The 27,499-nt window shown below is 45.9% G+C and overlaps 1 protein-coding gene across 4 annotated transcripts in view; it reads right to left on the reverse strand.

Moving 5' to 3' along the window:
* Positions 1-1,493: 1,493 nt before the first annotated feature.
* Positions 1,494-27,499, reverse strand: part of NTF3 (neurotrophin 3) — a 104,914-nt gene continuing 78,908 nt past the window's right edge. For all 4 annotated transcript variants that reach the window (XM_056862475.1, XM_056862474.1, XM_056862476.1 and 1 more), the window contains one exon: positions 1,494-2,632. In XM_056862475.1, coding sequence (XP_056718453.1) covers positions 1,835-2,611 — 777 coding nt within the window. In that variant the 5' untranslated portion in view covers positions 2,612-2,632 and the 3' untranslated portion in view covers positions 1,494-1,834. The remainder of the gene's footprint in view (positions 2,633-27,499) is intronic.

Here is a 27,499-nt window from a genome sequence, read left to right on the forward strand (position 1 = left end):
CTCTAGGAAGCCACAAACAAGACGACTGCAGCAGCACCATCCTGCCTGTGTTCCTGCCTGTGTCCTGTGAATGTAATACTGCTTCACAAACTCATGGTGGCTTGAATTCAGCAATGCACGAACAGAAATATAAAAGACTTGGCGTAGCTCCGCAGGCACAAAATAATCTGCAACACTTCCTTCCTATATACTACAGCACCCAGAAACTGGTTGCACAAGATCATGTGTAAGTGGAAATCAACTGGGAATACAATAAGTTTGACTTCGTGCAAGCGCCCCCCACGGCCTTTTTTGCGCCTTGTTAGTTCTAGCACAAGCAGACATTTTGTGCAGGATTCAGCCCAATGAACATGGATGCAGATATGCATTTGTATGCATATTGATGCACTTGATCCATGCTTATATAAGGTAAAGGTCCCCTTTGCAAGCACTGGGTCATTCCTGACCCATGGGGTGACGTCACATCCCGACGTTTCCAAGGCAGACTTTGTTTATGGGGTGGTTTGCCAGTGCCTTCCCCAGTCATCTTCCCTTTACCCCCAGCAAGCTGGGTACTCATTTTACTGACCTCGGAAGGCTGGAAGGCTGAGTCAACCTTGAGCCGGCTACCTGAAACCGACTTCTGTCAGGATCAAACTCAGGTCGTGAGCAGAGCTTTTGACTGCAGTACTGCAGCTTAACACTCTGCGCCACGGGGCTCTTCGTTGATCCATGCTTACTTGTGTGCAATTCAAACTGGATTGGGATCTTTGTATCTAACTGCACTGTGAGTCAGAAATCCTACTGTTAACAGCCGTTCATTCTGTTCCATTTTTACAGGGCTCTGGTTCAACACAACACGGGCTTTGATGAGCATTTTAGATTTCTTTCTCCATTAAAGGCACTGCAAAATGTCGTTTGGCTCCAATGTCCATTGCAAGAATGTATTTTCTTTGCTTGGATTCTGGGACACTTAAAATCTGAATAGGATTTCTCCAGTACTGTATCTTGGAGAAAATCAGTTTAATGATAGATCAGGAATCACACAGATTATTGGAAAGGAGATGAAAACTTCTCATCATAAAAATGTGCTTTAAAAAAAAAGAAATCCATCTTTTATATATTATATTAATGAGCCACTTAGATTGCTCTTGGCTTTGGCAGGAGCCTGTTACGCATATTTTAGATTTTTTCCAAGCCTTCTAAAGGGGAATTGGCAGCATTAAAACCAGTTACAAAACAAATACATTTCAAAAAATAAGACCTGAACTTAAATTGCACGATCATTAGCAGCGACTCTGGAAGAGTAACACAAAAAGCACAGACTGTAACACTAATGGTAAATCTGGCAATGCGTACAGAAAATGAATTTTATTGCTAGACAGTGGCTGGACTGCTCTTGTTAGCCGTGGGCTACATTGCTGAATTTAGTTTTTTGGGATGAGGGGGGGGCATTGTTACATTTCTTTTAATTAAACACAAATTATATATCTTGGCAACTCGATCCAATTTCTTTTAACAGAGGTTTTTTTTTGTTTTTTTTACTCAATGACAGTCAATGGATTGACAACACTGAACGAAAAATACTGATGTTACAGAAAGATTTTACAGGCAGGTTATGGAAAGCTGCGGAGAAGCGGAAGGTCACAAGCAGTAATGGAAACGTTGCGCTGCCAGTGGTACGCACCCATCCTTTCCTCGACTTTATTGAGAAAGCTTCTATATATCTCGTAGGTTGGCTGAAGTTTAATAAATAAGGACAACTTATAATATATAAAACAATATAAACATGTATATGCTACATGCATATCATATAATTTAGACGTAATAATTTATATAGCGGAGTGAACCGGACCTATGTTCGCCCAATTTTCCTGGACAAAGCACACACACAAGAGGTGTCTATTCTAATCCATCGCCAAGCGATGAGTTTGTTGTTTTCTGCAGTCAATGCTCGCACAAACGTTTGGGACGTTTTGCACTGGGAATTCCAGTGCTTATCGTCTATGCCTCGGCAGCCGCTTTTCGCAGGTTTGGCTTGCTTACACCTCGTTTCGTAAAAATATTGTTTGACCGGGGAAGGCCCCATTTTAATTTCCCCCAGCACGGTGACCTGATTTCCTTTAATGTCAATGGCAGAAGATTTGTCCGTCACCCATCGGCTCTCGCTGTCGCACACGGAGTACTCCCCGCGGTGGCTCTTGCTTTCGGCAAACCTCTTCCGACGAGAAGTTCGGTTCCCCACCACAGAATTGCCAATGTAATCCTCCATTAGATATAAGGGTGGGGGTTCCAGTGGGGTGTTGTCACTCAACAGGACCCGGGGGGAGCTGTAGCGTCTCTGTTGTCTCAAGAGTTCTGTATCCATTGAGATAACCGGCTGGAAATCCAATTTCACATTCTCTGTACTGTCCACGTCCGGCTCAATGGCCTCGGCTTTCTTCACTGTGTCTGCAGTGTTGTCCTTAATATCAACCACCTGCTTGGATACTTTGCTTTTCAAAATGTCTGCTTGGATGAGTTTTATAATGAGAGAATTTATCGAGTCTTCCGGCAAACTCCTTTGATCCATGTTGGTAGATTGGATGCCACGGAGATAAGAAAGAAATATCACATAAAACAAGATGGACATCACCTTGTTCACGTGTAAGATCTGGGGAGAAAAAGGAATTGCGAGTCAGTTTAGAGACAATCACATGAGCTTATCAATTAAAATGGCTTGGCTTGTCCTATCTGTTTGCTTGTAAATGTGGTACAAATGTAATATTTTTCATGCTATGAGCAAACATGAACTCATGGAGCTGCCTTTTGTTGAGTCAGACCAATGGTCTATCAAGATCAGTATTATTTACTTTGACGAGTAACAGTTCTCCAGATACTTAGGCAGAGGTCTTTCACACAATTATCTGTTCCTTTGAACTAAGATGCTGGGGATTGCATGTGGGTCTTCCTAAGTGCAAAGCAGATGTTCTGTTACTGAGCCACAGCCTATCCCATGCAATATCAGAAAGAAATATCATAATTGAGATATGGGACATAACACTACACACATGTATAGGATATTTCAAATGTATAGGGTCATACACAATCTGTTCATAGGCTGTCTGCTCTGACTAACATTGCCTCTCCAGAATGTCAGGCAGAGGTCTTCTCAAGCTGCCCTCCTGAGACAAACTTAACTGGAGATGCCAGAGAGTGAACTGGAGACCTCTGAATGCAAAACATGTGTTCTAGCAACGAGTAACATCTGCTACCCAAATGGAGCCTCCATGTTCAGAGGTAGTATGTACATATGAAGGTGTTTTATGTTGCGCCAGACTGCTGGCTCATCTAACCCACTATCCCCTGCGTTGACTAGAATCAGCAAGGGCTTTTTTCAATGGAAAATTTGGAATCACACAATAGCATGTGATTGCGATTCACATGCACTGTGTACGTCACTGCAACACATCTGTGCATTTTCCTTGCGTGCGTGAACACACTTTGTTACTTGATTGAGAGAAGCTTACAAAGAGTTGGGGGGGGGGAATCCTCAGAATTGGGAATTTGACCACAATAAAGCAGAAGCCTTTAATTTTTGATTGTACTAATGTTCTTCTGGAATGGTACATTTTCTCCTGGAAATGTACATTTTGTGTCTGGGGGCACATTTTTAAAAAGCTCTGGTAGCTGCTTGCCGGAGTGTTGGGCAGAGAACTTTTACACCCCTAATTTCACTAAAGATGCCAAGGACTGCACATGGCTGTGATATCTTTCACATGTAAAGACAGCACTGTAGCCCTTCCCCCCACACCCATATTGGAAAACGGTACTTGAAACTTCTGAGTTTTCAAAGTGGTTTGTGATGCATAACAGCATCAGTGGCGGTGCGGATCTCTGCCTTGCTAAACACAGAAGGACCCACCCCACCCCCTGAAAAGCTCTGACAGTTAGGTTTGCAATCCAACATGGCATTACTCACTACAAGTTACACCAATCTGATAGCATTAGAAGTTTTACATATGCAGCTTGCGGGAAAACTGAACCCCTTGGGTGTGATTTGGAATGCAAGGTGGGGCATAGGATCTCCCTATTCCAGGGAGCTCACAGGTTTCCCCATGGAAAGGCAGAGATGGTCTGTGGCTCATAGAATCACAGAGTTGGAAGGTACCACCAGGGTCATCTAGTCCAACCCCCTGCTCAATGCAGGAATTTCACAACTACCTCCCTCCACACCCCCAGTGACCCCTACTCTATGCCCAGAAGATGGCTAAGATGTTTAATTTGGGGTGGTCCAAAAATTATTTTGGGGTGCAGTGTCTGTATGTGTATTGGTTGTGGGGGCACCCCACTTGGGAGCAGCTGGCACAAGAACCGGACTTTGGACCAGGACCCAGCATATGCCATCTCGAAGGGCACAGTCCCCTGAATGTGGGGATGTATGATATGTGGTGGTCCAATCCATATTTTGGGGTGCAGAGCTTTTGAATTGTCCTCAAAATAATTTAGGAACTAGGAAATGTGAATAAGGAACTGGGAATAGGGAATGAACTGGGAATAGGGAACCAACTTCAGCCTCCTAAACAACTACCAAAAAACAAATAAGTGGGTTATAGATCAAATCAAGCCTGATCTGACCCTAGAAGCTAAAATGACTAAACTGAAGCTATCGTATTTTGGTCACATGAGAAAACAAGAGTCACTGGAAAAGACAGTCATGCTAGGAAAAGTTGAGGGCAGCAGGAAAAGCGGGAGACCCAACAAGAGATGGATTGACTCCCTCTCATAAACTGCCTCTCATGAACTGCCTAAGGTCATAGAATCAGCATTGCTGACAGATGGTCATCTGTGTGTGTTGTGTGTTGTGCCGTCAAGTCGTTTCCGACTCATGGCGACCCTATGAATCAATGTCCTCCAAAGTGTCCTATCCTTAACAGCCTTGCTCAGATCTTGCAAATTGAGGGTCGTGGCTTCCTTTATAGAGTCAGTCCATCTCTTGAAACGACTACTGCTGAAAGTTAAAAGAGAAAGTGCCAAAGTAGGACTGCAGCTGAACATCAGGAAGACAAAAGTAATGACAACAGGATAATTGCACAACTTTAAGGTTGACAATGAGGAAATTGAAATTGTTGAAGACTTTCTATTCCTTGGTTCCATCATCAACCAAAAGGGAGACTGCAGCCAAGAAATCAGAAGGAGATTGAGACTGGGAAGGGCAGCCATGAAGGAGCTAGAAAAGATTCTTAAGGATGTGTCACTGGCCACCAAGATCAGGTTAATTCATGTCATCGTATTCCCTATTACTATGTATGGGTGTGAAAGCTGAACAATGAAGAAAGCTGATAGGAAGAAAGTAGACTCCTTTGAAATGTGGTGTTGGAGAAGAGTGTTACAAATACCCTGGACCGCCAAAAAAACAAATCAGTGGGTTTTAGATCAAATCAAGCCTGAACTGACCCTAGAAGCTAAAATGACTAAACTGGTCCCTGCAACTCAAACTCAATTGAGTCAGTTTCCCATATCCTTCTTTATTGTCCTCAGTTTGATGTTATTCATTACAATCTACTCGATCCTATTTTAACTAATATGTCAGGCCCTGAAAGTTTATTGTCTTCTTAATGACTTGTCAACCGAAATAACTGAACAGTGGCTGTTTTTTTAAGTTTAGTAATCAAAAACAGATTGGATAAGGTTAAAGATTGATGGTGTCCAATATTCCTTATTTCCCTATAGCTATTCATCATTTGTATGGATCATTTATTGTATTGTATGCCAATAAAGGTCTTGAATTGAATTGAATTGACTAAACCAAGGCTGTCATACTTTGGACATATTATGAGAAGACAAGAGTCACTGGAAAAGACAATCATGCTAGGAAAAGTTGAAGGCAGCAGGAAAAGAGGAAGACCCAACAAGAGATGGATTGACTCTGATGGCCATCTAGTCTCTGCTTAAAAACCTCCAGGGAAGGAGCACTTACCACCTCCCAAGGAAGCCTGTTCCACTAAGGAACCATTCACATTAAATGCTACAGCAGATACATAGTTATTGCAGAAAACAATAGCTCCACATCATCTAAGGATACTCAACATGGGATATTTGACCATGCTGGGAGTTTCTCAGTCCCTGCAAACATCCGCCCATGAAGCAGTGTGTGGAAGCTGTTAGCCTGGCGATGAGATGTTATCCACACGCTCCATCTTCCTAAACCAGGCATGTGCAGTCCATCAGTGGAGCGCTGAACAGCATCTGCTGGATTATTGGGCATTTGCTGTCTGCTGGGAAGCAAGTGAAGAATGGTGGATGTAGCTGACTTTGGTCAGATCCTGCAAGATGCTTCTTATGTTCAGAGGGCACATCAAGCGCCACTTACACAGGTTAATTAGGCTTTTACTGCAATTTTCATAGAATCAGTTGGAAGGGGCCATACCGACCAACCCACTGCTTAATGCAGGATCAGCCTAGAGCATCCCTGACAAGTGCATGTCCAGCCTCTGCTTAAAGACTGCTAGTGAGGGGGAGCTCACCACCTCCCCACGTAGCTGATTCCAGTGTCAAACAACTCTTACTATAAAATCTTTTTTCCTGATATCCAGCTGGTACCTTTCGTCCCACAATTTAAACCCATTATAGCGAGTCCTATCCTCTGCTGCCAACAGGAACAGCTCCCTGCCCTCCTCTAAGTGATAGCCCTTCAAATACTTAAAGAGAGCGATCATGTCCCCCTTCAACTTCCTCTTCTCCACACTAAACATTCCCAACTCCCTCAGCCTTTGTTCATAGGGCTTGGTCTCCAGGCCCCTGATCATCCTCGCTGCTCTCCTCTGCACCTGCTTGATTCTGTCCACACCCTTTTTGAAGTGAGGCCTCCAGAGCTGCACACATCTGGACTAAAAGTTGATGTTCCATAGATTCCAGAAACAATATCACTGAACTATGTATCTATGGCACCAAGGAATATGCAGTTGATCTCACTTAATTTGATTACAGCAGCTAGGGTGGCCAGCCAGGATCTGGCAACTGGGACCTCAATGCCATAGAGTCCAATAGCCGAAGTGGCCGTTTTCTCCAGGGGAACTGATCTCTGTCGCCTGGAGATCAGTTGTAATAGTGGGAGATCTCCAGCCACCACCTGGAGGATGGGAACCTTATATATAGGGCCAGGCCCATACATGGTGAGGGCTGCTCGACAGTGGAATGCGCTGCCTCGGAGGGTGGTGGAGTCCCTGTCTTTGGGGGTCTTTAAGAAGAAGCTAGATGGCCATCTGTTGGGAGTGCTTTGATTGTGGGATCCTGCATGGCAGGGGGAGGGTTGGGGTCACTGGGGGTGTGGGGGGAGGTAGTTGTTAATTTTCTGCATTGTGCAGGGGGTTGGACTAGATGACCCTGGTGGTCCCTTCCAACTCTATGATTCTATGATTTAGAGTGCATTGGTGGACCATGGAGATTCCGGTAAAAAATGATCACCTCAAGATTATTGCATCCTCATCTCAGTGATTACTTGGGAGAAGAGATACAGGGCTGATGTTTTCATACATCCCATAGCTTGTTCTAGCCTATGTGTACATTTCAGTACTGCTCGCAGTTGTCTGTTGCCTACAAAAGATCACGGTCCATTATATGTGAAATCCTGAGCAGAGTTACACCCTTCTCAGTCAACTGAAGTCAATGGGCTTTGAATGGTGTAACTCTGTTTAGGATGACCAGCTCTTAAGTACATCCAATACTTGGCAAAAGAGGCAAACTAGCTACGCAAAAATGCATTTCTTGATAAGTTACAAGTGCTTCTTCCCCATCCTGCAACAGCAGACGGGGAGGGGGAACCCAGTTGCTCTCTGTCAATGGGCAAGCTGCCCTTTTATGGTCAAGAAATGTGTTTTCTCCATTCTCCTATTTTGTTATCGAATGAGCTCACCTTAGTCTAGACTACTTTTTCCTTACAGCTAAATGAAAATGTAAGAAAATGCATTAAATTTGTCATGAAAGATCTTGCTGTTCCGTAATAACACAAGCCTAGGTATGCAACAGGAGGACTTTCTAAGAGTCAGAAAGGAACAACAGTTCTGTCAACCCAAGTTGCTTGGGAGACAGTAACACCAGTCTCAGAAGAGAGGAATGTCGTGGCTAAAGCAGAGTGACCAGTGTGTCTGAGGCTGAATTCAGAATGAAAATAACCCTCCACCCTGGACTTGATTGAATAATGAATATTTTTTGTTACTAAATGGATTCAGAAGCGCCCCCCTCCGATGGAAAGAGCATAGCAAGCCCATTTTAAAATCAAGTATAGATGGATCAGGTCATGGTTTGGCTTTGGGATAGATCCCTTCGGACCAAGGGGGGAGCTAGGGTTGCCAACCTCCAGTTGGCACCTGGAGATCTCCTGCTATTACAATTGATCTACAGACCAGACAGCAGTTATCCTGGAGAAAATGGATGCTTTGGAGGATGGAGTTTATGGCATGGTGCCCTGCTGATGTTCCTCCTCTCCCAAAAACCCGCCCTCCTCAGGCTTCACCCCAAAACTGTCCAGGTATTTCTCAACCCAGAGCCGGCAACCCTACACTTCACACACACACACACATACACACACACACACACACACACACTTATACAAGGCCTGCCAAACCATCATTTCCCCTGACCTGGGTAGCCCCAGGCTAGCCTGATCTTGTCAGATCCCAGAAGCTAAGCAGAATCAGCCCTGCTTAGAATTTAGATGGGAGACCTTGTGATGCGGAGGCAGGCAATGGCCTCTTCCCTTAAAAACCCTATGGGGTCACCATAAGTCAGCTGTGACTTATTGGCATGAACACACACACATACACACACATACACACACACACACACACACAGAGTGAGATATTTTACTGATGCACACATGCAGACACCACGGTCTTATACAACCACATGTAGTCCTTTTTCTTACCAGCCAGCTCTCAGTATTTGCAGGCTGCAGGACAGGGTTGCCAACTTCCAGGTGGTAGCTGGAGATCTCCCGCTATTGCATCTGATCTCCAGGTAACACAGATCACCTGGAGGAAAGGGCTGCTTTGGAAGGTGGACTATGGCACTATACGCCATTGAAGTCTCTCTTCTCCTCGGATTGCCCGGTGGGTGGTGCTGGGGGGGGGGGTTGAGTGTTAAATGGGCCGCTGCAATGCAGGACTTCCAGAGCTAAAACCGGAAGCGATGTCATTGTGTGCGCACCCCCAGCCATTCCAGCCTTGCCCCCTAAAACCTCCCGACGATTGGGAGGGGGGACCTGGCAACCCTATCTCCTCGCCTAGCCCCCCTCCTCAGGCTCTATTCCCAAAATATCCAGGTATTTCCCAACCCAGAGCTGGCAGCCCTAGTCTGTTTAGAAATAGGGTTGCTTGCTCTATCCTAGGAAATTCCTGGAGGCTTTGGGGTGGTGCATGTGGAGGGGAGAATTTGGGCAGGAATTTCACCTAGAATCTAAGGGTACACCGTCTAGTTTGCCCTCTGAAGCTGCCATTTTCTCCAGGGGAACTGATCTCTAGTCTGGAGCTCAGATGTAATTCCGGGAGACCTCCAGGCCCCACTCGGAGGCGGGCCACCGCTGTCTCAGAAGAAATCAGGTATTTTGGAACCCCCAAATCTGTGGAGAAATTCAGAGGAGCAGAAGTACTGAAGCATCCCTGTTTCCAAGCAGCACTGCTGCTAAGATTCACTTTCCTGCTCGCCTCCCATCCAAAGTGAGCACTGTGACCTGAGCCACCTTCTCGATTAGTTCATCAGTGTCTGATGCTTTGTCTGATGCAGTGTCTGATGAACTAGGAGCCACGGGAAATATATTCCCTCGGGGGGCTGTGGCCCTGGAAATTACATTTCTCAGGGCTCCTGGTAACCCAAACGTCCCGTTGCTGCCTGCCTGCTGCAACAGCTATGGCCAGATAAGTGGTGCTTGGGGTAGATGGGATAGGGTTGCCAGCTCCAGGTTGAGAAATACTTGGAGATTTTTGGGGTGGAGTGTGCGGAGTTTGGGGAGGGGAGGGACTCCAATGCCCTAGAGTCCAATTGCCAAAGCAGCCATTTTCTCCAGGCAAACTGATCGGCTGTAGGGTTACCAGGTCCCTCTTTGCAACTGGCAGGAGGTTTTTGGGGTGGAGCCTGAGGAGGGCAGGGTTTGGGGAGTCCAACTGTCAAAGCGGCCATTTTCTCCAGGTGAACTGATCTCTATCGGCTGGCGATCAGTTGTAATAGCAGGAGATCTCCAGCTAGTACCTGAAGGTTGGCAAACCTAATCAGCTAGAGGTCAGTTGTAATAGCGGGAGATCTCCAGCTAGTACCTGAAGGTTGGCAAACCTAATCGGCTGGAGATCAGTTGTAATAGCGGGGGATCTCCAGCTAGTACCTGGAGGTTGTCAACCCTAAGGTGGGTGGAGGTAGGGTGTGGGGGCATGCCGGGCTGGCTGGGGTCATGGTGCCTCCATTGGTGTCATCAGGAGCACCACAGGTTTCCCACTGTTCAGGGCTCCCCAAGGGGAAGGTGAGGGTTTTTATGCCTAATGTCAGGCCACTTTACATTTTTAGGTATACACTCCAAGTGTTTTCAGTGTACATGGAAGTGTGGATACAGTAAATGCATCTCACAAATACTGTAATCTGTTTCTGCAGAGCACGCTATCATCCGGCTTCCCCCTTGAGTGCTCTGCTTACAACTTGGAACACCAGCGGCTCCTCATACCTGAAGCAAAATTAATTCTGTTTTATTTGGGTTTGGGGATTTGAACGGTGTAGCCCTGCAGTTGGAGGGCCCTGAAGGTCTTCTGCGGAGATTTCGAGCCTCACAAGCGGATATGCCAGCAATCCCAGCTGGATCCTCCTAGGCAGATAATATCCAACATGACCTCCAACTAAGCTTACACCTGTCTTTAATGAAATGCAAGACAATACGTTCTGTCCAAGTTGCTCTTGTTGGTGCTGTTATGATTTAGTATTTACTTTATTGTTCCATATGCAAATCTATAATATCTCTACATCTGAACTAGGCCTGGTTTCTCAGTGAAGTGGTAAGCTTGTGTTTATGCACGTGTCGGCTGCTACTTGACGGCACTTTACACACACACAGAGGGAATCACCAAAAGGACCAATGGAGCCCACCTGCCTTTACGACTCTTAGTAGTATGTGAGTAAAGGCACCAGAGGTACCATGGCTAGGGTAGCCAGCTCCAGGTTGGGAAATACCGGGTGATTTTGCAGGTGGTGCCTGAAGAAGGCGGGGTTTTGGAGAGGGGAGTGACCATGGAGTCCAATTGCCAAAGCGGCCATTTTCTCCAGGTGAACTGATCTCTGTCACCTGGGGATCAGTTGTAATAGCGGGAGATCTCCAGCCACCAGCTGAAAGTTGGCAACCCTAACCATGAGCAAGAACTGGAAGCCCGTGCGTAAATGATGGATACTTATTAGATTTAGCTGTGGGAAACGAGGATAGGGGGCATGGCCTGGTGGAAGAGCCTCTGCTTGGCATGTAGATGGTCCCAGGTTCAATCCCTCTCCCTGATACCCCAGACAGCCCTGGCCAGTCTGAGTAGACAACACTGGCTTTGATGGACTAAGGGTCTGATGCAGTACAAGGCAACTTCATGCGTGTGTGAGCACAACTAAGCGGTAAGTTCTCCTATGCACAGTGAAATAAATGATGAATAACTATACCAGAGCAAGGTAATCAAGGAGTAGGGTTGCCAGGTCCCTCTTCATCACCGGCGGGAGGTTCCTGGGGCAGAGCCTGAGGAGGGCAGGGTTTGGGGAGGGACTTCAGTACCATAGAGTCCAATTGCCTAAGTGGCCATTTTCTCCAGGTGAACTGATTTCTATCAGCTGGAGATCAGTTGTAATAGCAGGAGGTCTCCAGCTAGCTGGAATTTTTTAATGAATATGGCAGGCCTCGTCCCAATCTTCCTGGTCTTTGTGAGTAATGCTAAACCCAACAGGATTACAGTAGTCTAAAACTGGGGCAAGCTCAGAATTCATTCACTGGGGATGGGGGTGGGAAGCAGGGAAGGGCTTGCTTAATTCCTCTCACAGAATCATAGACACATTCAGCAAAGGCATTGGATTTTATAGCATTCCACAGTTCTGCAAATCCATCTGCTGATTTATCCTTAGGGTTGCCAGGTCCCTCTTTGCCACCAGCGGGAGGATTTTGGGGCAGAGCCTGAGGAGGGTGGGGTTTGGGGAGGGGAGTCCAATTACCAAAGCGGCCATTTTCTCCAGGTGAACTGATTTCTATCAGCTGGAGATCAGTTGTAATAGCAGGAGGTCTCCAGCTAGTACCTGGAGGTTGGCAACCCTATCAAGGAGGGATTGGTCTGATGATACATCTACTGTGGGTAGCCTTCAAGAGGAAAGCAAGCCCCCCCTACCCAAATGGTTCCTGGACACTGACTTTCCTGGGATAGCAAGGAAAGATGGCTTGGAGAAATGTTTCCTTTGCTGTATGAATTGGTGGCGGGCTCCACCATCTGAAGATCAAACCCACCGGTCAGTTCACCCGCAGTCAAATGTAATTTGCAAACAGGAAGAGCTGAGATCCTCTCGGAGGAACCGTCCGCTGTTTAGGAAGTATTGCTCAGCTCTTCTGATGCCTCCCCTTTAGTAGCAGGACGGTGTCCTCCTCCCGCAAATTGGCAGCTGATTAAGGCGCATCTGCATAGGCCAGTTAGCCTGCAGTGAGACCATATTAAGAGACTGGAAGAGGCTAAAACCTTTGGCAGAAAACAAAGTGAGAGTCAACACAGCAACTGAAAGCCGTTGCATCTGGAGAATCATTATCCTGAGCCCAAATATTAAAAGGGAGGGAGAAAGTTAGGAAGCAATGATAGCTCACCAGACCTCGGGGGGATTGAAAACCTTTGCTCAGGCACACATTTTATTAAAGCGAAAGAAAGAAATATCGGGAGGGAAACGGATATGACCCTGGAAAAGGAAATGGTGGCCAGAAAAACGGGGGGCGGGGGCTCTGCGTGCACAGATACGTTGACAACAAAGATGGGAAAGGAGGATTCCTTTGCATGTACACAAGTCCCAAACTCTGTCATGAATGGCTCCTTTGAACCCATTTGGAGGAGGCTGCTGACTGCATCTCTGCACGATTGACTGCTCTGGCTGTACTTCCTTCAGGTGGGTCCCTCTCCGCCAGTGGAAAACAAATGGTTTTTATCGCATTGTAAAGAAGTGTGGCCAAACTTTTCCCCAAGCATGTTACAAGTCAAGTGGAAAACATGAGGAAATGGCAGTTGAAAGCTCGCGGCAGCATGCATGCAACCTGGTTCTGACAGAGGTGGTAAACTTTGTGTTTGGTTTTCAGATGGCAAATGGGGGCTTCTGTCACTGAAGGCTCTTTCCGACAAAATAATCTCCCATCCATAAAAACAACTGCGTGTCAGGGAGAGTTGTTCTTCCCCGGCCTCACTGTGGCCTGCTTCTTTTCTTGGTTGCAGGGATTTTTAAAATGAATAGGATTGCCAACCTCCAGGTACTAGCTGGAGATCTCCTCCTATTACAACAGTTGATAGAGATCAGTTCACCTGGAGAAAATGGCTGCTTTGGTAATTGGACTCTTTGGCATTGAAGTCCCTCCTCTCCCCAAACCCCGCCCTCCTCAGGCTCCCCCCAAAAAACCTCCCGCCAGTGGCGAAGAGGGACCTGGCAACCCTAAAAATTAAGGATTGTTTGTGATGTGATCACACTCTCTAGATACACTTTAGGGAACACTTGTCTGACTCAATCAAGGAGCAGGGAGTAAAGCAGCACAGAAGACATCCACGTGAGTGTTTAAACTTCATTTCTGGTCTAGTAACTGCCCTGAAGAAAGCTGATAGGAAGAAAATAGATTCCTCTGAAATGTGGTGTTGGAGGAGAGTGTTACGGATACCGTGGACTGCCAAAAAAACAAATCAGTGGGTTATAGATCAAGTCAAGCCTGAACTGACCCTAGAAGCTAAAATGACTAAACTGAGGCTATTGTATTTTGGTCACATCACGAGACGACAAGAGTCATTGTAAAAGACAGTCATGCTAGGAAAAGTTGAGGGCAGCAGGAAAAGAGGAAGACCCAACAAGAGATGGGTGGACTCAATAAAGGAAGCCAAAGCCCTCAATTTGCAAGATCTGAGCAAGGCTGTCAAAGATAGGACATTTTGGAGGACTTTCATTCATAGGGTCGCCATGAGTCGGAAGCGACTTGATAGCACTTAACACACACAACTGCCCTGCTAGATGAGACCAAAAGTCCATGCGACTTAAGATTGTGTTTTCAACCAAGTGTGTCATGGAAGTTCACAACAAGCAAAGTATGGATAGAAATGCCTCTCTTCTAGTTTGTCCTAAGCACCTGGTATACTATTTCTGAGGATGGTGGTCCCATTCCAGAGATCCTATCCTTGCTATAGTTTGGTTACTTTCGATGTAAAAGACACAACTATTATGCTTTCACTTGTGCAAGTCTAAGTCAGAAGTCCTATCCAAGTCTACTTAGAACCCTTTTCAGGTCTATCAGTCTATTCAGGTCTGGTCACGTGAAGCTGCCTCATACTGAATCAGACCCTTGGTCCATCAAAGTCAGTATTGTCTACTCAGACCGGCAGCGTCTCTCCAGGGTCTCAGGCTGAGGTCTTTCACAGCACCCACTTGCCTAGTCCCTTTATCTGGAGATGCCGGGGATTGAACCTGGGACCTTCTGCATGCCAAGCAGATGCTCTACCACTGAGCCACAGCACCTCCCCTATTCTATTAAGGTCTATTCAGCTCTATTCAGTCTATTCCAGAGAAGTGTTTTTAGGATTGCACTGTTAAACCACCCTGAATACTTTGCTTTTTGTTAATACTTGGCAGTGAAAGCCATCCGCTGATTCAAAAAGACATCTTCTTCATTGCCCAATATCTGTGAAGGCTTTGGTTCAAAACTTGGAGGAGCAGATGCTGCCCCACATATGATAACCAGATAGCAGAACGGGGAAAAGCTTTCAGACATCATCAGAGTCAGGTATGAGTGGATGTCAACTTAAATATATTGCAGCTGGATTAAACTCTGACCTCTTTTCTTCTTTTGAGGCCATGTTCGTTGGCAATTCTTTGTAGCTACTGTGGATTGAGGATTCCATGTTATGAACTGTATTAAAACCACACCAAGAAGTACTTTCCTGGCAGATGTGGAGAGGAAAGAGACCGTTCTAAGGCGGGACATAACTCACAGAAATGGGACATACAGGTAGCGCCCACACCGCCGCCAGCAGCCCATTCACAGTCGTGATTAATGCTTGGCTAAAGAGTTTCCATGATAATCAATTGTCACAGGCATTAGTGCACGAGACAAGATGAATTATGGGATGAGGCCAGAGAAGCCTTAATGTCAGCATTTTGCCACTCCTGAGGCTGGAAGTGGATGTTATGGAGGATTATCTGGAGCCATTTCAAACCACTTTCAAGACTACGGTAGTTTTGGCGCTGGGACTTTCTTGGTTGCCCTGAAGGTTGGCCTTCGCTAAGAGAGAAACAGCAAAGTGTGGACTTATTTGAGCCAAGAGGAAAGGTGGGGTATAAATATTGTAATTAATTAATAAATAGAACTTTCCTGGACTTCTCTGGGCCTTTTGATTCTATCAGCCATGATATCCTTCTGGATCATATGGCAGAGGTGGGCAACTGAAGAAGATGAAGAAGAAGAGATAGTTTTTATATACCTACTTTCTCTACCACTTAAGGAAGAATCAAACTGGCTTACAATCACTTTCCCTCCCCCTCCCCACAACTGACACCCTGTGAGGTAGTTGTGGCTGAGAGAGCTCTAAGAGAACTGTGACTAGCCCAAAGTCTCCCAGCTTGCTTCATGTGTAGGAGTGGGGAAACCAACCCGGTTCACCAGATTAGAGTCCTCCACTCATGTGTAGGAGTGGGGAATCAAACCTAGTTCTCCAGATTAGAGTCCACCACTCCTAACCACCTCTCTTAACCACTACACCACGCTGGCTCACAGCTGGTGCACTGTGTTCTGGCAGCTCGATTCCCCCTAACTGGCTAACTGGGAAACAGTTGTTCAGCCCGTTTTCTTATAAAATATAGGATCCAATGCGGTCCCATTCAGGCCAACATGCTGTTTAACATCTCTACGAAACTACCGAAAGAGATAATTGGAGGTTGGGGTATAGTCTACAAGATTTGGGTGACAACCAGCTCTACGTCCTGAACTTTTGCTGTGGGATGGTAACAGGCTGAGGACCAATATGCTGAAACTCAATCCAGATAAGACCGAAATGCTCTTAAAGCAGAGCCAGTTGAGCTTTGCAGAGACAGCCTGTGGTGGATGTATCACAGCCTTCCTTCAGAAGCAGGTTCACAGCTTACATGTGATTTTGGCTCCATAGATGGAGGTGCATGTCTCCTCTGTGGCACATAGCAGCTTTAATCTTTCCTTGAATGGTCTGATCAAGGCACAGTTATCCATGTTCTAAATGCCCCTAATGCCAAAGAGTCCACCCTCTAGAATGGCCATTTTATCCAGGGGGACTGATCTCTGCAGTAATTCCAGGAGATCTCTAGGCCCCTCCCGGAGGTGGGAAACCATAATTAAATGGAAAGGTGGGATATAAGTATTTAATATAAACCAGTTTATGTCTGCTACCAAACTCAACATTCCAAATTCCATGCTGGCCATAATCAGACGAGGAATAGAGAATAAAACTGCAGATATCATACTGCCCTTGTACAAACCTATGGTGAGACCACACTTGGAATACTGTGTACAGTTCTGGTCACCACACCTAAAAAAGGATGTTACAGAGCTTGAGAAGGTGCAGAAAAGAGCAACCAAAATGATTAGGGGACTAGAGCAACTGTCCTATGGGGAGCGGTTAAAACACTTAGGGCTGTTTAGCTTGGAAAGAAGGCAGCTGAGGGGAGACATGATAGAGGTCTATAAAATTATGCATGGTTTGGAGAGAGTGGACAGGGAGACGTTTTTCTCCCTCTCCCATAATACTAGAACACGGGGTCATCTGCTATAGCTGGAGGGTGAGAGATTCAAAACAGATAAAATGAAGTATTTTTTCACACAACGCATAGTTAAATTGTGGAACTCCCTGCCCCAGGAAGTGGTGATGGCTGCCAGCTTGGAGGGCTTTAAGAGGGGAGTGGACATATTCATGGAGGAGAGGGGTATTAATGGCAGTTAGTTAGAATGGATACTAGTCATGCTGCATACCTATTCTCTCTAGTATCAGAGGAGCATGCCTATTATTTTGGGTGCAGTGGAACACAGGCAGGATGGTGCTGCTGCAGTTGTCTTGTTAGTGGCTTCCTAGAGGCCCCTGGTTGGCCACTGTGTGAACAGACTGCTGGACTTGATGGGCCTTGGTCTGATCCAGCAGGGCCTTTCTTATGTTCTTAACAGCTCCGCATCTCCTCTTTCTCCCATAACATCCAGTAACAGAAAATGCAAGCTGTGATGCCACCAGCATCCAAGATGCTTTCCCCCAAATAGCAGCAAATGTAAGGGGAGATGGACAGGTAACCTTGGGACCTCAGTGAGGTCACATGGTATTTTATATGACTCAGTGTTGAAAAGAGGAAGTCACGAGTACTTTTTTTTTATGGCAGCATACGAACATAAGAAAAGCCACGTTGGATCAGACCAAGGTCCATCAAGTCCAGAGGTGTTCACACAGTGACCAACCAGGTGTCTCTAGGAAGTCCACAAACAAGACAACTGCAGCAGCACCATCCTGCCTGTGTTCCACAGCACCTAATATAATAGGCATGCTCCTCTGATCCTGGAGAGAATAGGCATGCATCGTGACTAGTAACCATTTTTTCCTAGTAGCCATGAATACCCCTCTCTTCCATGAACATGTTCACTCCCCTCTTAAAGCCTTCCAAGTTGGCAATCGCCACATCATGGGGCAGGGAGTTCCACAGTTTAACTATGTGTTGTGTGAAGAAATACTTCATTTTACCTGTTTTGACTGAATCTCTCACCCTCCAGCTTCAGCAAATGACCCCGTATTCTAGTATTATGAGAAGGAGAAAAGCTTCTCCTTGTCCTCTTTCTCCATACCATGCATAATTTTATAGATCTCTATCATGTTTCCCCTTAACCGCCTTTTTTCCAAGCTAAACAGCCCTAAGTGTTTTAACTGCTATTCATAGGGCAGTTGCTCTAGTCCCCTGATAATTTTGGTTGCTCTTTTCAGCAATGCAACATTTGTTTGATCTACCTCCAGCCTCTTTTAGGACCTTAGGTCCTATATGAGAATATCTTATTTTAACCTCACAAAATGCCATAAAGTGATTAGGCCATAAGATAGTGTCTGTACAAGGCTGAGAAAGGGTCTGAACCCTGGGGCCAAGTCCAAATCCTGCATTCAGTCTAGTATGCCTCGTTCCTATAATGCACTCACCAGTGGTACAATGTCATAGGGCAGTTGCTGTTCCCAAGACACGAGCATACCCTCTCATTATGAAACATCTAGTAATTATGACCCTGACCCACAAAGTGAATATCCCACACTGGCCCCAACACTAGCTGTTGTCTCATGGTTGGTGGTAGGGCCATGGCTCAGGAATGGGGTCATGACTCACAGGTAGAGCATCTGCTTAGTAGGCAGAAGGACCCATGTTCAATCCCTGACATTTCCAGGCATAAGGATTCCGAAATAGGTGATGAGAAAGACCTCAACCTGAGATCCTGGAGAGCCACTGCCAGTCTGAGTAGTGTCAGTCTATCAGTGTCTATCAGTGTCAATACTGACACTGATAGACCAAGAGGCATGACTTAGGATAAACCAGCACCATGTGTCATAACACAGATGAAACGGAAATTACAGTGAACTCTGTTGATAATTCAAATAAAATTCTGATTCTGAAATTCTACTCCAAAAATTCCAGTGTGGACAAAAGAATTATTGGGGGGGGGGGATTCTTGTAAAGTGGCAAGATGTCACTCTAGGGACTCTTAACACCAAAGCATCTTACTCTTTGTACAACTACAGGAGCTTGCTGAAGGAGGGAGCTGTTTGGCAGCTCTTCATTGCCACCACTGGAGATAGTCAGAAAGCGGTATTACAGCAACAACTAGCTCAGCAGCAGACAGGTGTTTCAAAAATGTTCCGTCTGATCCTATGAAGATGGTGAATCTGACTGGGCTACTTAGTGTGAACAACTTGTCGCTCAAATACAGGCTACTGACTGACTTACCATGCAATCCTAAACAGAGTTACACTCTTCTGAGCCCATTTAATTCAATGGACTTAGGAAGGTGTAACTCTGCTTAAGCTTGACTTGTTAATGGTTTGCCTGCTTCCCAGCATGATTACTTGCTGTTTCCTAAACTGCTAGCATTAACATGTTAAAAAATGGCTGTGATTGACATTGGGGGGTACAGATGGACTTTGGGGTTGTAGAGTTATGCCACGGGGGTGGATCCAAACATCCTCCAAGTAGCCTTCCTCCAGCCTAAGGAGGCTTCCTCCAACTTCCTCCAATAAAAGAGCCACTTAAATTGGAGGAAGGTTCTTTAGATTAGAGGAAGACATCAAACTTGAGCCAAAAGGAAAGGTAGGGTATCAATATTTTAATAAATAAATACAATGTTCTTGGTGGAGGGGTAGGATAGAGATGGGTCCACCCCATGGTTTGTGTGTGTGGGGGTGTCTCTAGAATGGTTAATCTTATAAAGCATTGTTCCCCCCTGCCGCCTGGCTTGATATGGTGGGCATTCTAGTGCATAAGCCCTAAATTCTACACAATAAAGGCACACACATCCATCTTTCTAACTGCTACTTAGAGAAGGAAGCTGTGAGTGGCTGTAGCAGCTGTCAGAGCTGCTACAGTCATCCTGAAGCTATACATGGGGTCCCAACCATATTCCTAGGGACTGAGAAGCAATCAGCCACCAGGGATACCCAAGATAAGTAGTCCCAAATGTGGAGCATTCCTTAAAGTCTTTCTAGCTCCAGACTGTGGTAAACTTCAGCTGGTGGGACTGGAAATGTCTTTTCATCAGCATATTAGGAAGTGACAAAACTATCTTGCTGTGAGCCTGCCAAGCCACAGAATCAATAAAGTTCATATGGCTTGCTGCCGCATCCAACGCCGTCTTGTTTTCCTTCGAACAGTGTTAGGAAGTTCATTCATTCTGGAGTTCAGCTGACATTTCTAATGAGCAAAGAGAAGCTGGTCTAGGACTATTGGAAAGGGGAGCTCTTCTTTCCTGCATATGGTTGCCAGCATAGGGTTTGGAAATACCTGGAGATTTCTGGGATGGAGCCTGAGGAGGGTGGGGTTTGGGGAGGGGAGGGACTTCAATGCCATAGAGTCCAGTTGCCAAAGTGGCCATTTTCTGCAGGTGAACGGATCTCTATCGCCTGGAGATCAGTTGTAATAGCAGGAGATCTCCAGCTCGTCACAGGAGGTTGGCAACCCCATCCCTGCAAGAATGAGAGCCAGTGTGGTTTAGTGATTAAGAGCGGCAGACTCTAACCTGCAGAACTGGGTTCAAATCCCCACTCCTCCATGTGAAGCCTGCTGGGTGACCTTGGGCCAGTCACAGTTCTCTCAGAACACTCTCAGCCCATGCAGAGGAAGGCAAGCCACCTCAGAATGTCTCTTGCGTTGAAAATCTTATGAGGTAGCCATAAGTCAGCTGTGACTTGATGGCACGCACATACACACACACACACTATGGTTGCCAGCTCTGGGTTGGGAAATACCTAGGGATCTTGGGGACAGAGCCTGAAGAGGGCAGGGTTTGGAGAGGGGAGGCACCTCAATGCCATAGTGTCCCGTTACCAAAGCGGCCATTTTCTCCAGGTGAACCGATCTATATTAGCTGGAGATCAGCTGTAATAGCAGGAGAACTCCATCCATCACTTGGAGGTTGGCAACCCTAACACACACACACACACACACACACACAAGCATGAATGGATGGAAGAGAGTGCCCAGAGGACATCATAAAACATATACAGTCACCACCCAAATTTGCTCGAAGTGAACCTCAAGGCAAGGCCTGGTCAAGGAAAACAGCACCTTATGCGGGGATCCGTGTCTTGGATTCTGCCATTTCGGGTGGCAGGTGCATCAACAGCATTGGAGAAATCACTTTCTGCAGCTAGAGAATTAAACGAGATGGTTTGGGAACAGCTGTCTCCTCCCCATGCAATTCTAGGTCACATCTGGGTTTGCGGGTGAGTAAACAGTCAAGCATGCACTCCCCACATCTGTGCAGCAAGCTCACCTCTCCCAGCAGTTGAGGCAACAGTGTGGAGCTATGGAGCAGGTTGTTTTTTTGGGGGGAGGGGGATAAAATAGGGGAGGAGCCACTGAATTCTGAAAGCCATTTCATTGGGCTGATCCTCACCAGGTGGGAGGGAGGGTGAGACATTGATGAACTGGTCCCACCACTCAGCCAGGATTGGCTTTGAAACTCAGGGCCAGAAAACATATATTATTGCTTACAGAAGCCACAATGCGAATGAATGTTCATTTTTTAAAAAGTAAAAGTTCATAAATTAACACAGAGGCAGCTGATAGAAGAGGCTGGCAAAGATCACATAGAAAATCTCCCTCGTCTCTCTCTCCTTTTCTACCCACCCGAAATATTTGTGGGCCACCACTCATCCACTCATACAAGCACACAACTAGGGTTGCCAACCTCCAGGTAGTAGCTGGAAATCTCCCGCTATTACAACTGATCTCCAGCTGATAGAGATCACTTCACCTGGAGAAAATGGCCACTTTGGCCATTGGAGCCCCTCCCCTCTCCAAACCCCGCCCTCCTCAGGCTCCACCCCAAAAATCTCCAGGTATTTCCCAATCTGGAGCTGGCACACAACTGAAAACCCAATGAATGTACAGGTATTACTATTCCCTCGGCAGGTAATTTCCCAGGTCACACGAGGGGGAAGCCCCACTTTTCCCAGAGACCCATTTGTGCCTTTCCCCCCTTCATAATATGTTTCATCTTCTTTTCCAGTTCTACAGTTGTTTATCATTATCAAATTAAAAATGCAGACATTCAGTACAAGAGAAAAATAATTATCTTGTTTTAGTATCAGAGACTCAGAGTGGTGTAATGGTTAGAGGGTTGGACTCATACTCGAGAGACCCAAGCATAAATCCCCACTCCGCTGCAGAAGCCTGCTGGGTGACCCTGGGCCAGTCATGTACTCTCAGCCTAACCTACCTCAGAGGGTTGTTGTGATGATAACATGGAGGAGAGGGAGATGATGTAAGCCACTTTAGGTCACCCCTGGGAAGAAAGGCAGGATATAAATGAAATAGCTACATACAGGGAGTCCGTGTGGTGCAGTCGTTAAGAGCAGCAGACTCTAATCTGGAGAACCGGGTTCGATTCCCCACCCTTCCACATGAAGCCTGCTGGGTGACTTGGGCCAGTCACCGCTGTCTCAGAACTCTCTCAGCCCATGTGGAGGCAGGCAATGGCAAACCACCTCTGAGTCTGAACTTCTCTTTACTTGAAAACCCTACGGGCTCGCTATAAGACTTGATGGCACTTTTCACCACCATACATACAACTACTAATAATACTAATACTAATAATAATGCAAGGATACATTGCTTTGTCTGCAATCTAATACAACATTTTCCATTGCAAACTTCTTCTGTGTACTATATTATTATCTTTTACTACTTCAATAACTCTATTGTTTTCCTACTGGTGCAAATTATGCTACCCAATCATTTTGATGTAGGTCTGTTCTCAGGTGTCATTAATAAATCCTTTCATGATTGGCAAGGACAGTAAAATCCTGCTCTGACCTATTTAAGATGCATAGCCACTCATCCAGGCTTGCAGTATGGCAATGCAATCCCAAGCAGGTCTATTCAGAATCCTATTCAGGTCTATTCAACGAGTCTAACTCCCAGGAAAGATTACTTTGGGTCTCTCTCTGCAGACAGCAGAGCCTGTGAGTTCCATTTTCAATGGCTTGATTAGGAGTCCTGTGGCTTGGAACATAGCCTATTGGAGCATCTGCATCCAAAAAGTTTTAATTTTGTTTGAAAAGTTATATTTATTTCAGCATTGACCTCTGACCAAAAGCCACTGATGGATCAGGCTGTTCCACATCATGGGAATTAATGTCCCAGAAGTATCTTGCAGCATTGCCCATTTTTTTCTCAGGCCTCTTTCAAACTGCCCTTATCATCCATTTGAACAGCAGGTTGCTAATGGTTTTTTTGTGTGTCACTTCAGACATCACCATTTTTGGTTGATGGATTTTTTTAACCCTTTTCAGACAAAACCATTTGTGTCCTGTTGGCATCCTGGGGCACAGCTGTTTTTTATTAAAATTGCTTTCTCCTGTCTGAACAGTCAGGAGTAGGGCTGTCGATTCGGTTCTATCCAAACTGGAAAACAGCCGAATTTCCCGATTCGGCTGTTTTCAGTTCGGATAGAACCAAACTGAAAAAAAGAGAGAAAAGGCGGGGCTGAATTCAGTGAATTTGGGGGGACACCGAATTAATTCGGACGAATTCGGTGTTCCCAAATTGCCATTTTCCTGCCTTCCTGCCAAGTGTGGTGTAGTGGTTTGGAGCGGTGGACTCTGATCTGGAGAACCGGGTTTGATTCCCCACTCCTCCATATGAGTGGTGGACGCTAATCTGGTGAACTCGATTTGTTTCCCCGCTCCTGCACATGAAGGCAGCTGGGTGACCTTGGGCTAGTCACACTCTCTCAGCCCCACCTACCGCACAGGGTGTCTGTTGTGGGGAGGGGAAGGGAAGGTGATTGTAGGCCTATTTGATTCTTCCTTAAGTGGTAGAGAAAGTCGGCATATAAAAAAACAACTCTTCTTCTTGAATGGGGATGTCTCTCTTTCTCTTAACCTGGGAGCTGCCCTCTGACCCCTTCCTCTCTCTGTGTGCACTTTCTTCTCTCCCATTCTCCACATGGCTCATTATAGAGTCACATGTCTCTCCTGTAGAAACAATTCCCTCATACTTCCACATATGTGATGCTAGATTTAGCTGGCCACTTGTGATAGGCACAGTACTCTTTAGATTAGGCATCTCGCTTTCCTTTTGACTGCAACCTAATGTGAACTGAATCTACTTGAACAAATGTAAGTTTTACTTTTGCAATATACTGCTTGGGAGATTTATTTTCTGCACGCAATATCATACTTCCTTGACTGGGCAAACTCTGCTATATTAACCAAATATCCCAATAGAAAGATGTCTGTCATTCCCAACAACAGGGAAAGATGTAATTTACACAGTATATCTGTCTCCATTAAGGGATGAATTTCTACAGCCAGGAACCTTTCCTGTGGGAGTGGGCGGGTGAGGCGCCGCTTACCAAAACTTCAATTCGTCAAACGGCTCAATTTCATCTTCACTACTCTGGGGGATTTCTTTTTGGAAGAGCACAGCTGTGAAGACAACAGAAATGAAGTCGACCAAGGCTTTCTTAGCCAAGGAGATGTGCACCTTTTGTATACATAGACCTCCACCCCGGCCAAGAGCAGTAAAAGGGCTTGCTGTGAAAGCAAGGTAAGAGAGGGAGGAATGCAGACCCATGTAGCACATGCAGCCTAGGCTAGCTTTTCTTAAAGAGCCATCCCATGATGACCTGGGGCAGAGTAATTAAGCATGCAGGATCATGCTGAATGCTGCCACTGAGCAGAAGTCAAATTGCTCGCAATTCTGCTGGCGACAAAATCCTCAAGGTGTAGCATTGCCAGGTTCTCCCAGGCTACTGGTGGAGTAGGGTTGCCAGCTTCAGGTTGGGAACATAACAAAGGCCATGCTGGACCAAGGTCCATCAAGTCCAACCATATGTCCACACTGTGGCCAACCAGGTGCCTCTAGGAAGACAACTGCAGCAGCATTATCCTGCCTGTGTTCCAAAGCACTCTAATAGCTTCCTTCACCTTACCTATTAGACATGGTGGTGACCTCTTGGACTTATTAACACCTTTCCTCACCTGTGGTATACAATCTAGCTGAGCCTCCAGTAATGTGGGCTTCAGTAACCCCCAAGCCTTTTCCAGAGATTTAACCCTCCTAACTGTTCTTTTCAACTTCCTCTTTACCAGGTTTCTCATTTTAGAGAAGTTCCATCTTTTAAAGTCATCTCATGGAGATTTGGGCGAGGAGCCAGGAAAGGACAGAGACCTCAGTGGGGTACAATAACACAGAGGCCGCCCTCCAAAGCATCCGTTTTTTCCAGGGGAACTGATCTCTGTAGTCTTGAGATCCCCAGGTCCCACTTGGAGGCTGGCATCCCTATCAAGGGGGTCAGAAGTGAGGCACTGTAAATGTTTTTTAAAAGGGATTTCAAACAAGGCTAGTTGGAATGATCCCGAGCAAAGATTTGGTCCAGGGTTTCTTCTTAATTCAAGCAGCACAGGCAGGGAGGCTTTAGCCTCCTAACAGCCCCGAAAGGCGGTGACTTGCCGAATCTACAAAGCCTAATTGAGATGTGAACCTGGGTTTCCTTACACTGTAGCTGGAGTCCCATGGCTTTGAAAGCTTACGTGCCCTGGTCTTTTATGCATGGCTGTTTCCCTCTCCATCACCCTTCTGACAACGTCAGATCTTTGTTTTGATTATGCATGCCATTTCCAACCGTCAGAGGGTTGCCTTGCTCCCCCCTGCGTTTCCCCACATTTTGCGCCCGCTTTTTCAGGGACCAGTTTTATCTCAAATTTGAAAACACGGGCAAAATGCGGGGAAATGCAGGGGGAGAGCGAGGTGACCTCTGACGGTTGGAAACGGCATGCATGATCAAAAGAAAGACCCAAAGTCGTCGTCGGGGTGACTACGAGGGAAACAGCTATGCATGAAAGGCCACTGTTGGCTGACAAAATCCCTCCCATATAGTGTGGAAGGGAAAAAAACTGAAAAGAGAAGGGGAGGAGAAATAACACAGGATTCAGTCACTGCAGGAAAAAAGACTGGTGAATTTCCCCCCCTGTGCCCCAAAAGCACTCTGCTACCCCTAAGCAAGAAAATTAATTAATATCCCTTTGATGCTCCTTTTGTTTTGAAGTTTCTACATTCAGTTCCTTGTTCTTTTTGCTCTTGAAATCATTATCACATTTGTTATGTTTCTGGGTAATGAAGTCCATATGATGAATTCCCGTTGCATGATCTCGTTTACGCTAAGCTCTAAGGTTGTCTTATTTCTTGGGTTAATAGTTTGATTAGACTCTTTTAGTTTTGGAAATGATGTTTGACTGACCACAACAATTTCTCTTCCCCCTGCAAAGAATCCCATCCAAATCTTCCTTGGCATTTAGTGCATCGCCCAGAGTGGTTCCACATTTCCTCCGGTGCTTGCGTTTTCAAACAAGGACACCCGTATTTCCCGCAGCAAACACGGAAAATATCACTAACAGATGTGTGCACTTAAACATATGTATACATGTGTCTGGGCGCCCTGATTGGCCTGTAGCCCCCTCCCCCAACGCATGCATAGCGATGCCTAAGGGTGCGCTTCTGACCTTCACACAAAGGGAGAGGAAATCCAGTGCATCTATGGTGTACTTCTGGAACCCACAGTATTGTTTAACAGAAAACTGCCACTTCTGAATGGCAAATAAGAATCTTTTCCAAGCAGCCCAGGGGGGGGCACACCTGGATTGGGGTCATGGCACTAAACTCTTTTCCTCCACTGTACTTCCCTGAACACCGCCCCCTCCCCCAGAAGGTTTAAGTGTCAGTAATCAAAAACAAAGTAGCCATAATAAATATACTCTGGGCAGTAAGTAAAACCGCTTCCCCCAGATCTGTGGCCCCAATCTGGATCAACCCCTTCAACTGATCTGGAGAACCAGGTTTGATACCCCACTCCTCCCCATGAGCGGAGGAGCCTAATCTGGTCAACTGGATTTGTTTCCCTACTCCTACACATGAAGCCAGCTGGGTGACCATGGGCTAGTCACACTCTCTAAGCCCCACCTACCTCACAGGGTGTCTGTTGTAGGGAGGGGAAGGGAAGGTGATTGTAAACTGGTTTGATTCTTCCTTAAGTGGTAGAGAAAGTCGGCATATAAAAAACAACTCTTCTTTTTCTTTGATGGTGCAGATAATATGGCTGCCAACCTTCAGGTGTGGCCTTTAAATTTCACAGGATTACAACTGATCTCCAGACTACAGAGATCATTTCCACTGGAAAAAAATGGCTGCTTTGGCGTGGACTCTATGTCATTATACCTCACTGACAAATCTCCAGGAATCTCCCATCTCCCATCCTGGAGTCGGCAACCCTAGGATTCTACTGGACTTCCTTTCCTTTTATCCCTTAGAAGCTCCTTGATCACTGATCTTGAGCTCCTTGATCCATTGATCTTGATCCATTGATCTTGAGCAGCATATAACTAGTGTTTGAGGGATATAAGGACTGAAACAAATCTTACCACTGACAATGTAGCCTTGGGATCCCTATCACTTAGTAGAAAAGGCATTATGTCAGACACAGAGGCATTAGATTTGTAAGTTAAAAAGGGGAAAATATAATATGATCGAAGTTCCTCGTAAAAGCGGCATTCCAAAA

The sequence above is a fragment of the Euleptes europaea genome, chromosome 17 (assembly GCF_029931775.1).
Source record: "Euleptes europaea isolate rEulEur1 chromosome 17, rEulEur1.hap1, whole genome shotgun sequence".
NCBI lineage: Eukaryota > Metazoa > Chordata > Lepidosauria > Squamata > Sphaerodactylidae > Euleptes > Euleptes europaea.